This window comes from Pan troglodytes, chromosome 5 (assembly GCF_028858775.2).
Source record: "Pan troglodytes isolate AG18354 chromosome 5, NHGRI_mPanTro3-v2.0_pri, whole genome shotgun sequence".
In the NCBI taxonomy this organism is placed as follows: Eukaryota; Metazoa; Chordata; class Mammalia; order Primates; family Hominidae; genus Pan; species Pan troglodytes.
This window is the reverse complement of record NC_072403.2, coordinates 9,029,041-9,042,309: the sequence shown is the minus strand read 5'-3', so window position 1 is coordinate 9,042,309 and position 13,269 is coordinate 9,029,041. Positions and strand designations below refer to the sequence as shown.

The following is a 13,269-nucleotide window of genomic DNA, read 5'->3' as shown; positions in this document are numbered from 1 at the left end:
ATTAGGTGCAGCGTATCCTGTGTTTCCGTTACGTCAAGTGTGTTCGTCATGTTCTTCCTGTCTTCTATATCCTTACTGATTTTTGTTTGCTTGTTCTATCAATTGAAGAGAGATGTGTATTAAAATCTTCAGTTTTAATTGTGGATTTGTCTGTTTTTCTTTGAGTTCTGTCACTTTTGGCTGGTTGATTTTGAGGTCATGTTATTGAAGGTAGATCCACATTTAAAGCGGTTATACTTTCCAGATGAATTGGGCCTTTTATCATTATGAAATATTCCTGATTGTCTGAGGGAATGATTTTTTGCCTTAGAGTTTATCTTAGCTGATTCTAATCTCTTTTTTAAATTATATTTTAAAGTCTCTGCCTGTTTTATTTGCCGTAGTCTCCTGTTCATGACTATGGGTTAAGTTGCTGGAAGATGGATGGCAGTAGCTTGATTCCAGAGTTGGCAGGGGGGCGGGGTGGTCTCCATTCCTCTTAGTTGATTGGTTCCTAACTGGGCCTTGTCATGCCCCTCTAACCCCAGAAACCACCTCCTTGCTTCAGTCTTGGGCAGATGCTGCTGCCATCTGTTGCTAAGTACAGGGGAAGGAGGGAGAGAAGCCGACTTTCCTAAATAGCATAAATGAGGTTCTCAGATGACTCCCCTGTCAACATCCCAGGTGACTGTGCTGTTGCTTCTGCACACTGACCCAAGACTGCCCCTCCGGTACTTCTTCCTCAGCATTATGTCTTGGGCTAGTATTCCTTGTCCGTTATATGTCTCAGCAGAATAATTCTGTGGTCTTTCTATCTTTCAAGAATTCCTCAAAATGGCTGATCCACTTATGGTACTTTCCAATCTTTGCCAGTGACATTGTGCTTTTGTTTTCATATTGCTATATATGTTTTCTCTCATTTCATGAGTTTTGAAGGAGAAATGGGTCCAGTATGCCAACAGGATGATAGGTGCAGACAATTGCTCATTTTGTTTTATATGTTTACCAAGCTAGCTTACCTCAAATCTCAATAACAAATCACTTTGTTTTGGTTTTCATGATTGACAGTATATATTTTGCTATGTTAATATTTTGAGCATCTGCTATATTGCCTACCTTTAAACTCTTCACGTCCTCTTCTACACTTTCTTCTAATTGATTTAAATAAAAAGGCCTAAATTTTTCTTCAATGCCTGTAAAAGTAAAATGTACTTTAAATTTCTTAATTATTTTCTAACATAAAATAAAAATATTAGCCATCTATTATCTTTGAATTACTTACCTCAATCTGTGGGCAAAGCTTAAATAAAAATTTAAGCTCCAAATCACTGACTCTGATAGAGACTAATAAGATTAATAGACAGAACAAGGGATAGGCTAACACAGGAAACCAGGGGTTTCTGCCTCAACAGCCTGTGCTCTTTGTGCTTTTTATTCGTGCTGCAGTTTCTCTGGCTGCAACACAAACTGCTCCCTGATGTGAGTTCATCTCCAGCTGAACAGGGATGGGCGAACTCCATGTTTCTGTCCCTCTGGCATCAAATTTATGAGAGGTTGGGATAGTCAGAGGAAGGATTTAGTGTAATGGGTTACAGCTGTTAGCCTTAAAAGAAAAAAGAAACTTCCAGTTCCAGGAAGATGGAGTGGACATACTTTTTTCTTATTCTTCCTTCTAAGTACAACAAAAACATCCTATATATTATTTATAAAACAAACATACAGAGTCTCTGAAAGGAGAAGAGAAGGAGGCAGACCAGCAGGAAACCTCGGGATCAGATGAAACACACGATAGTGAGTTCACTGGATTTTCTCTTTTCCTCATATATCTCAGACTTGGCTGAAAAGGTGGCAACCTCAAACCATCAAGAGCCACAGATAAAAAAAAATCTCCAACCAAAGCCTGCTCTTTCTAGCCAAAGAACTAAGCAAGGGGCAGCAAGGGACAGACAGAAAACCTTTAGCCAGTCTACAGCCATGCCATCCTGAATATGCCCAAACTTGTCTGATCTTGGAAGTTAGGCAGGGTCAGGTCTGGTTAGTACTTGGATAGGAGAAAACTTATAGTCAACAACCATTCTGTTCCAGCCAACCACCACAGAAAAAACCCTGTGGCTCCAACCCCACCCACAGCAGCTAAGGCCAAGTGGAGAGCCTCAACATCGAACCGCATGAGACAGTAACAACGTAACCCAACACCCCCACCGGGGTAATGTCAGAGAAGGCCCAACAGGAAGCCAGGGCTGTCCTACCTGCCAGCTGATAATGAGCGCCTCCACTCCCATGGTGTCAGGAGAACACAAGAATAGCCTGGATTTGCCCCACATGGCAGTAACAAGACCACCCTTCCCTTCCCCACGGGGGAAGTGTCAGAGGAGGTCTAGCGGAGAATCAAGACTTTTAACATTGCCCAGTAGTAATGAGGTACCTTCACCTCTGTGTCAGTGGGGACCATGTGGACTCTGCCAGAATTCCCACCCCTGATCAGCAGTGAAGAGGAGCCTCTGACCTTGGGTGTCAATAAGGGCTGAGTCGAGAGGCTGAACTTCTACCTCTACCCAGCACTAATAAAGTGACCACCACTCTTCCCTTGTCAGAGCAGTGTCAGGAAAGTTCAGTTAAAACAGAAGGCTTAAAGAGGATACAGAATCTCCAAACATAGGAAGAAAATGTACAAGTTTCAACAGAAAAATTACCCATTACATTAAGAATCGGAAACTGAATGAAATAAGACAATCAATAGATGCCAATACTGAGATGACAGCAATGTCAGAATTACCTGTCAAGGATTTTAAAACAGCCATGATAAAAACGATTCAATTAATAGTTATGAACCTGCTTGAAACAAATGAAAAATAGAAAGTCTCAGCAAAAAAGGGGAGAATATAAATTTTAGAGCTGAAAACTTTAATGACGAAAACATAATAAAAAGCTTGGTAGGCCGGACACAGTGGCTCACACCTGTAATCCCACAGTTTGGGAGGCCAAGGCGGGCTGATCACAAGGTCAGGAGATCGAGACCATCCTGGCTAACACGGTGAAACCCTGTCTCTACTAAAAATACAAAAAATTAGCCAGGTGTGGTGGCGGGTGTCTGTAGTCCCAGCTACTCGGGAGGCTGAGGCAGGAGAATGGCGTGAACCCGGGAGGCAGAGCTTGCGCCACTGCACTCCAACCTGGGCGACAGAGTGAGAGTCCGTGTCAAAAAAAAAAAAAAGCTCAGTAGACAGGTTCAACTGTGGAATCGAGGAGAAACAGAAAAATCAGTGAACTGGAAGACAGAATGATAGAACTTACCCAGTCTGAATAAGAGAGAGAAAATTAACTGAAAAAAACAAACAAACAAAAACAAAAAAACAAAAAAAACCAAAGCCTCAGGGACCTGTGGGACCATAACCATAACCAAAGATATAGTTTTTATGTTGTCAGAATTCCAGAAAGAAAAGAGAAAGAGGGTGGGGGTTAAAAAGTACTTACAGAAATAATGGCTGAAAGCTTCCCAAATATGGTTTAAGAGGCATAAACCTACAGATTTAAGAAGCTGAGCAAAACCTAAACAGAATAAACCCAAAGGAATCCACACCAAGATAAATAACAACTAAATCTCTGAAAAATAAAGACAAAGTCTTGAAAGCAGCAAGAGAAAAATAACACCTTCCCTATAAGGAAAAAAATTTTAGAATGACAGAGTTCAGACATATCCTAAAAGAATGATTAAGGAAAGTTCTCTAAACAGAAAGGAAACAATAAAAGAAGACACCTTGGAGAATCAGGAAGGTTTGATTTTGTTCATGGCAGGTAGCACCTAAAATCCTTGGAGTCTTCTAAGAGTGTCTTTTGGGTGGGGTCAGAAAACTAGGCAACTTCAGAATGGGGGCTAGCAACCACAAAGACCAAGCTATAATTAGAAGGTTGGGACTTTCAGCTCCACCTCTGACTTCCAGTGAGGAGAAAGGGAGTGGAGATTAAGCTTAAGCACCAATGACCATGATTTAGTCAGTCATGCGTATGTAATGGAACTTCCATAAATCACCTTAAACGGTGAGGCTTGGAGAGCTTCAGGTTGCTGAACACACAGAAGCACTGGAATGCGGTGTGTCTTGAAAGGCTATGGAAGTTCTGTACACCCTCCTCCCATACCTCACCTTGTACATCTCTTCCATTTGGCTGTTTCTGAATTGTACCCACTGCAGTAAAAGGGGAGACGTAAGTAAAATGTTTTCTTGAGTTCTGTGAGTCTTTCTAACGAATTACCAAACCTGAAGTGGGGCTTGTGGGAATACTCAAATAAATTTGTAGCTGACTAAGAAGAAGTCTGAGGAGCCTGGGTACCCCATGCTGCTGAGGATACAAGAACCTGCATCACTCGGACACCGAACTTAAAATGGCACAGCCCCTCTGGGAAAATGTTAGGGAATTTTTTAAATAAACTGTACATGAAACTACCATACAACCTGGCTATTGTACCCCTGGGTATTACTCCAGAGAAATGAAGACTTATATTCACACAAAAACATGTCCATGAATATTTACAGCTGCATTAGTCCCAACAGTTAAGAACTGGGAACAAGTCTTCCAAGGAGTGAGTAGTTAACCAAACCGTGGTACATCCACACCATAGAATACGGCTCAGCAAACATCCCGGCACCTTTCCTCATCCCTGTATGACAAGGCCAATCTAGACGGCAAAATACTTTCTAAAGATGCCAGCTAAACAAGGGAGGGGATGGAAATAAAAGAAGTGAAGAAGCAAGAAGGCTGGTCAAAGCCACCTAAGTGCCCATAGACGGATGAATGGATAAACAAAATGCACTCCATTCATACAATGGAATATTATTCAGCCTTGAAAAGGAAAGAAATTCTGACATATGCTACAACACAGATGAACCTCGAGGACATCATGCCAAGTGGAATAAGCCAGACACAAAAGGACAAATACTGTATGATTCCACTTATATAAGGCACCCAGTGCAGTTAAATTCACAGAGACAGAAAGTAGGATGGGGGCTGCCAGGGGCAGGGAGAGAGATGATGGAAAGTGAATGTACGATGGGACTGTACTTACTGCCCCTGAACAGTGCACTTGAAAACAGTTACAATGTTAAATTTCACGTTATGTATATTTAAACCCAAGTTAAAAAGTTAATTACAAAAAAAGGAAACAAGAAGGCCTTATGTGCCATCATACTTTTGAGAGAGAGGGCTTCTTTGCACTGAACAACATGTTTGAAATCTAGAAAATCAGTTTAAAACCACAAGTTAAGTCGAACTCAGTTTTCTGAGGATTCAAACCAAGTTCCTAACAATATGTTACTAGGAAAATCACCACACAGGATGCATCCTACACAGTCAGAAAAGATGCTCTTACCAGGAAATGTCGGCCGAGCTTCCGGATTCGCTTCCCAGCAGAGCTTCATGAGACTGATAATTTCTCTTGGGCAGTACTCAGTGATGTCATCCACATCTGGCCTGTTCCCAGATTTTATGCACATTATCAACTGCTGCTCACAGATAGCATCTACAAAGCAAAGACTTTCTTTCAGGTCTTGCTCCTCTCTCAGGCAGGAAGGTGACAGAACTTGAACAATACTGCTCATTTTTCTCAGCCTCTGGTACAGCTGCCTCATTCCATAGAGTGGAATGGCCTTATGACAAGGAGCTGACATATTCCACTATAGAGATGACCAAACAATATCTTAATGTCTGCAGATAAAACAAAATTCTCGACAAAGCTGCCTGCTGATGGAACAAAAAGATTATGTGGGCAAGGCCAACGGCATGCTCCATGTGCAAAAGCAAATACGGGGCAGTCCTTGTCTTTAGGAGCTCAGTTTAATGAGAGTGACTTAAAACACAGAGTGATCATTGCTATTCAAGAAGGATGAGGCTGGGCATGGTGGTTCACACCTGTAATCCCAGCACTTTGGGAGGTTGAGACAGGCGGATCATGAGGTCAAGAGATCAAGACCATCCTGGCCAACATGGTGAAACCCCGTCTCTACTAAAAATATAAAAATTAGCTGGGCATGGTGGTGTGCACCTGTAGTCCCAGCTACTCGGGAGGCTGAGGCAGAAGAATTGCTTGAACCTGGGAGGTGGACGCTGCAGTGAGCTGAGACTGCACCACTGCACTCCAACCTGGCGACAGAATGAGACTCTGTCTCACGGGAAAAAAAAAAAAAAAAAGGATGTACAAGGGGTTCCAGTAGCACAAACCTGACTAAAAAGGTCCAGGAAGGCTTTGTTGAGTCCAGAAAAATTAGCAGGTAAAGAATGGGAAAGGGAGACTTAAGGAGGAGGACTCCAGGCAAGAGAAGCAGGATATCAACAGACTAGAAGTTACAGAGATCATGACGCATCCCACAAATTCCTCAGTGTAACTGCACACTGACAAAGAAGGGAGGGTTAGGGACGAGGCCAGTAGAGAAGCAAAGGCCAGAACATGAAGGCCTTTTATTCCACGCTGAGGAATTCGAACTTCATCCTGAAGACCACAGAGCATCTGGGAAGGATTTCCAATATGTGAGGGAGAGGGTTGCATGTGCCTTTTAGGACGACCATTTTGGCTGCCACATGAATGGTGGATGGTGGAAGGAGCCTGCTGCAGAAACGAGGCGGGTTTGAACTGAGCAGAGGCCAGTGGAGACAGAGAAAGGCAGATGGGTTGCAGATATATCTTGAGTCATACATATATCTTGAATTCATAGGTTTTGAGATCTGATAGAATGTGGGAGAGAGGGGCAAGGGCGAGTCTGGGATGACTCTAAGGTTTCTTATTGGGCAACGACTTGGTAAAAGGATGGCGATGCCACTTCCCAAGCATATGAAGAGGGGTGAAGCGGGGCGAGCTGCAGGACAGTGTCGACAAGATGGTTGTGTTTGGGGGATGCTGCTTTGGAGGTTCCTCTGGTACCTGCGATGGATCTGACTGTAAGACAAGTGGATATCCAGGCCAGAGCCAGAGACACAGATTTAAGAAGCATTTGCAAAGAGATGATCATCAAACCATGGGAGCTGATGATCACCCAAGAAGAGTATGTAGGACAACATCCATCAGTTTATGCACTTAACAAACTGCAGAGTGTCTCTATCCTACACAAGCCACGACTTACTCATCTTTATATTCCCAATGCCGACTCAAGTGCCCACAGTAGGGACTGAAAAGAAATAATTCTTGAATGAAGGAGCAAGTGAATGAGTGAAAGTATGAAGTGTATGCCTTGTAGTGTGAAAGGCTAAGTCCTCACAAGCAGAAACAATCAACTTTCCTGTCTAGGAAGAACCCTGGAATTTCACAGCACCTCTCCAGCTAATGACACACTATCGAGGTTCCTATTCATCCTATGATCACTGATTCCTCAATGGGATTACTCATTCATTCAAAAAAAATTTACTGGGCACCTATTAGTTCCAGGCACAGTGCGTGTAGATGCTGAGGGGACGGCAGTGGAAAGTAAGTAATGCCTTACTTTCATATGGCTCCTTATTTGCAAATATCGCCCAGAGTACTACAGCAAAGCTGTACACATCCGACTTCTCTGTGGGCTTTGCGTTGACGTCATTCAGGTGCTCGGGCGCCATGTAGTAGAGGGTGCCGCCATTCTTCCTAGCGGTGCCGTCCACTTCCCTCAGCTCATTGTGCTCTTCATTATTCAGTTTGCTCCACATCTTAAAGGAGGCAAGGCCGAGGTCTGCGATCTGCGAAAGACATTGAGCCACTGGGATTGTTTGGTGAAGGCCGTAAGCAAATCAGATCTGACTTTCAATTTTGGGCTTATCCATTATACATAAGGTACGGTAAATGTTCCAGAAATGGTTGCACTGGGCAGGTTCAAAACAGCGACTTCTCAACAGACTCATAGAAACTGTGTGTCTCCTCAGCCATTTGTAAAATGTCGCTCAGGAAACGTTCACATGAAATTCTGGTATCGTATTCCTTATGCAGTAAGGGGGAGGGAAAGCGGAAGACGTTTCTGACAAGAACAGTAACAACCAAACATATTTATTCTAATTCCCCATTGACTCTGCATATGTTTTTCAACTATTTCTAGGGCTTGGGGGGAAAATGGTTATTTTCTTCTCTGCACATTTATGTAGCAGACAGTGGCTAAATACTACACCTTCTATTTCCCCAAATGGTGTCCAGAGGCCCATGGATGCGAGTGTCCAAGGATCCCAAAGACACACTGAGGATAAGGACTGCAGTGTTGCTTGTTTTGAGCTGTAGCCTGAACCTAAGAGGAGATAGGGTGGAAAGGAGGAGAAAAACAGACAAAAAAGCAGAGAGAAAAACAGCAAGGTCAGACACAGAACAAGAACAGTGGTGGCAGGGCAAAATGACAGAGCAGCACAGTTCAGAAGAGAATACAGGTGCCAGTTCCACTTCTGCCTCCAGGAATCCAAGCAAGCATGTGGGGATGAACTGTGGCACATGAGTACCTAAAATCCACAGATTCTAACCCACGACATAAGAGGGAAGTCATGAATTTGAAGATAGGTTATGAGTAAGGAATTTTTATTCCCAGCCCTTTGTCCAAGACTAGGACAAAGCGCTAGATGCAGAACCTGCTGGTGGTGAGAGGCCCCTGTGTCAGCAGCTCCTGGGTGCCTCCCCCAGGGCTGCTTCCCCTTCCGCTTCCCCTTTTGGATTCTTGTGCTTGGATTCCTGCTGCGGAAGCCAATTAGATATGACACTCCCCCTAGCTAAATCCTGCCCTTGAATGAACAAAAGAAAAATCCCTTTCCCTTGTTCCCTTTACGACAATGGAAAGAATGTGTTCAAAGGAAACTGATTTTTAAAATACAGACAGAAGTAAACAATCAAATACAAATATAACACAAAATTTCAAAGTAGAGGTTTTGATGCACTGCTGATTTTTTTTTTTTTTTTTTTAGGCAGAGTTTCGCTCTTGTTGCCCAGGCTGGAGTGCGATGGCACAATCTCGGCTCACCACAACCTCCACCTCCCCGGTTCAGGCGATTCTCCTGCCCCAGCCTCCCGAGTAGCTGGAATTACAGGCATGCACCACCACGCCCGGCTGATTTTGTATTTTTAGTAGAGATGGGGTTTCTCCATGTTGGTCAGGCTGGTCTCGAACTCCCGACCTCAGGTGATCCGCCCACCTCAGCCTACCAAAGTGCTGAGATAACAGGAGTGGGCCACTGCACCCGGCCGCTGATCTCGCTCTTAGGCCATATCTGAACTCTAAGGATTTTCCGCACACACCTTCACATTCCCCTGCATTTCCAGAGGAGGAGAGTCTTGGTGACACAGATTTCCTGGAGAACATTATGACACCAATGGCCCACTCCAGGATGAAAAGGGCAACCCTTGAATGTTTCTAAATGTTTCTAACAGAGGAAAAAACACAGTCTAGGAAAGAGGTCTTCTCATCTACCCCATTCAACTCCACTCCTCCCCAAAAGATATGAGTTATCCTGACAGTTATCCTGATCCCATCAAGCCTGCAGCCTTCCTCTCAATCACCGGTAGAGCCTTTCGGCACCATCATCAACAGTTATAAGCTGAGCTAGGTCTTCCTTTAGCTTCTCCAATGTACAAGAATGGATTTACATTGGAGAATTAAAACTAAAATCACCCAACTTTCTGGAAGCCTACCGATGATGGTTTACCTTAATGTGGAAGTCATTATCAACAAGGATATTTTCAGGCTTCAGGTCCTTGTGTATCACGCCTTTTCCATGTAAGTAGCACATTCCTTCAATGATTTCCAAAATTATCCTTCCTTTTACAGAAAGCGGAGTACTCATCTAAAACAAGTGATATTAAGTCTATGAAATGGAAAGGTTATCAAATAGGCCAAAGCAACTGTTTCATGAAAGGGTGGTGGGATCTGAGCCTGAGGAGAGGGTTACCAGGTTTCCTTCCAGCAGGTGCACCACAGTACTGCTGTCACTGGGAAACAAGAAAGATTTCATTCGGTGGGGGCAGAGGGTATTCGTGTTGTATTTTGTTAGTGTAAAAACAAAAATCCCACAATAATTTGGTAATGCATAAAATACTATAAAATTAAGCTCCTTGAGAACAAAAATATATATTATTTAGGACTGTATCTTTAGAACCTAGGATTGTACCTGGAATGCTTGTTGAATGAATGGATGAATAAATATACGAGCAAGCAGTTTCTGTGGGATACTCATACGACATCATACTAAGTTTACATTAAGGACATGAATAATGCCATGCAAATGTCGCGTGTAAAATAACATTAAGAGAAAAAAGAATACAAGGGAACATGTTCACACTGATTACAATCATAGAAAAATCTGAGATAAACATGATGTTAAAACTACGCTTAAGTGAATTAGTATCTATTTGATGACCTGGTAGCAGATACTTCAGGCTTCTGTAGAGTCTCAGGTCACTGGTTCTTATAATTGTATTCTTGTTATGTGAGCATCAATACTAACAGAAACAATTCCAGTTTCTATTATAGTGGTTAAATTACAGTTTTGCTTAACAATAAAAAATCAGTATACAAACAAGATGTTTCCTAAAAATGTATATGTATTTTGGTCGTTGGTTAACAGGAAAAAAATTTTAATGATAGAAGTGAGATTCCCCCTCAAACCATATTTATGACATAACATAGCAGAGCTACACTGTTAATAGCTTGATCACCACCATACAGAAAGTAGCAGAAAAGATGTTTTCTCTTCTTCCTTGGTATACCTTTGGACTTAGGAAAAACTTCTGAGTAAGCAAAGTTGGTCCCCCTCTCTCCTCTCTTTCTGCTTCTCTCTCAGGTCCTCCTGATGCCCTGACTGAGTCCAAACAGGCACACCTGAACTTTCCCTGATCTTGCACAATGCCTCATGTCCCCAATGATTTCTCTCTCATCTCAGAAGCTAAGCAGGGTTGGGCCTGGTTAGTACTTGGATGGGAGACCAAAGACTTATTTCCCAATCAAAATGTTTACTTCAAACAGCTGATCTTCTCTAGTTCTGGGGTGGAGAGCAATCTGATCAAACTATAATACCATGCGTATAAGTGATCACCTCTTCTCCTTCCCAAGGGTATTTTTGTGAGATGTCTGTTGGCTTGGCAATTGTGGGGTGGGAGAAGAAAGTGGAAAAGTGGGAGTATTTGCCATAAAGGCAGCCATATCCCGCCACCCCTCCCCATACCCTGTGCAATCTATGCTCTAGCCAAACCCAGGAATTTACAGTTCCCCAAATTTGGCAGTCTCTACATGGTATTCTCTCTGCCTAGAACACTTGTTCTCTAATTCTCTGCTTCAAAACGTCTACATGTCCTTCACATTGGAAGCCTTTTCTGTCTATTCCAGGCTGAGTGGGTGCCTCTCATGTGTACTCCCTCAGCAATGAGTACGTCTATCAAAACACCATCAGCTGGGAACGGTGGCTCATGCCTGTAATCCCAGAACTTCGGGAGGCCAAGGCAGTCGGATCACGAGGTCAGGAGTTCGAGACCAGCCTGACCAACATGGTGAAAACTTGTCTCTACTAAAAATTAAAAAAATAGCCAGGCATGGTGGTAGGCGCCTGTAATCCCAGCTACTCAAGAGGCTGAGGCAGGAGAGTTGCTTGAACCAGAGAGGTGGAGGTTGCAGTGAGCCGAGATTGCACCATTGCACTCCAGCCTGGGCGACAGAGCGAGACTCCTCTAAAAAAAAAAATACCACCACACAGCTGGGTGCAGTGGCTCATGCCCATAGTCCCAGCTACTCAGGAGGCTGAGGTGAGAGGATCATTTAGGGCCAGGAGTTCAAGCCTGCAGTGCACTATGATTGTGCCACTGCGCCCCAGCCTGGGCAACACAGTGAGACCTTGTTCTCTTACAAAAGAAAAAAAAAAAAACCCCATCACACCATACCACTTATTTAGTTATCTGCCTCCTTTTACTCTCCTACGTCATATTAGCTATTGATTCATGAGCAACTAGCGCAAGGCCTTCATCTTAACAGGCACATAAGCTTTTAAAAATGTTTTCAAATCATTTGACTTTGGTAAACAATTTTTATTTTTGTTTTAAATCCTATCCAGTGTTGTTGCCAATAATGTTCTATATTTAATTTAAAATAAAACTTTGTTGAATGGTATCAAAGTGCAACCACTAATATTCTATCTGCTCTCACGGTCATTTATAGTGTATATCCTTTCATTAATCCATATTTAATGTCATCCCATCATGCATATACTCCACATCAGATGATGTCTGCATCACGAAGACAGGGCTTGTCTCTGAACTGTAGATTGCAGAGCAGTGGACAGGTATGGTAAACAGCCAATCACATTCCTAAGATACAGACTATGGAGGACTGTCCACAGGATCAAGAGGATGAAGAGACCACTCTCAGGGCAGTAAAAGGCAAGGAAGATTTTCTCTTTTTTTCAGAGACAGGGTCTTGCTCTGTTCACATGCACCTTTTATTTTTTGTAGAGAGGGGATTTCACTGTGTTATCCAGGCTGGTCTTGAGCACCAAGGCTCAAGTGATCCTCCTGCCAAAAGTGCTGAGATTACAGAAGTGACCCACAGAGCCCAATCAAGGCATAGATGTTTTAAGGAGAAACTGACTTCAGGAAATCCAGCCTGTAATCCCAGCTACTTGAGAGGCTGAGGTGGGAGGATCACTTGAGACCAGGTGTTGGAGTTCAGCCTGGGCAACATAGCAAGACCTTGTCTCTATAAAAAAAGGAAAAGAAAATTCAAACTACCAAGCAATTTGCAAATTTTATGCTAACGAGCTACAAACAAACACCCCAAGGGGAGCCATAACAGACAGCCAGGGCCCAAGCGCTGGGGATCCCCGTGCGGAGGGGCCCTCTCTACCTCGGCTTTCAGCACGTGCATCAGGTTGCCCTTCTCCATGTACTCCATCACCAGGGAGTACTTCCCTTCCTCTATGATGACGCCCAGGAGCTTCACCACCCGGCTGTGTCTCAGTCTGTTCATCATCTTCGCCTCCTCCAAGAGGGCCTCGTTGTGCCTGTGGGCAGGAAAGGTGCTATGCTGAGGCTGGCAGAGCCAGCGCCTCAAGAGCCTGGTGCACACCTCCAACACATCACTCCCACGTGCTGGGGTCACGCTTGGGTCTGTACCGATCTCTTCCAGGCACAGGCCAGAAGCGTTAGAAGGCAGAGCGGTTTCTCACTTCCTCACAGTACTCCTGCCCAGTAACTGGCAGTGCATGCTCCAAAAATGTAAATCAATGAAGGAATGAATGAGTCAATGAATGAAAAGCACATGAACAGCAGCAAGGTAACCTGAAAAAAGACCGTGCTGGACAGAACGATTAAAAAAAAAAAAA

At 43.5% G+C, this 13,269-nt stretch overlaps 1 protein-coding gene across 5 annotated transcripts in view; it reads right to left on the bottom strand.

Annotated features, from left to right (window-relative positions):
* The window catches only part of RIPK1 (receptor interacting serine/threonine kinase 1), a 50,849-nt gene that overhangs the window by 23,904 nt on the left and 13,676 nt on the right, over positions 1-13,269 (bottom strand). For 4 of the 5 annotated variants that reach the window (XM_016954825.4, XM_016954826.4, XM_054685574.2 and 1 more), the window contains 5 exons: positions 12,792-12,948; positions 9,610-9,747; positions 7,446-7,674; positions 5,345-5,494; positions 1,096-1,172 (listed from right to left, as the gene is read on the bottom strand). In XM_016954825.4, coding sequence (XP_016810314.1) covers positions 1,096-1,172; positions 5,345-5,494; positions 7,446-7,674; positions 9,610-9,747; positions 12,792-12,948 — 751 coding nt within the window. Of the gene's footprint in view, positions 1-1,095; positions 1,173-5,344; positions 5,495-7,445; positions 7,675-8,096; positions 8,188-9,609; positions 9,748-12,791; positions 12,949-13,269 lie in introns of those variants that run through there. The other variant, XM_054685575.1, reaches the window with a different exon arrangement.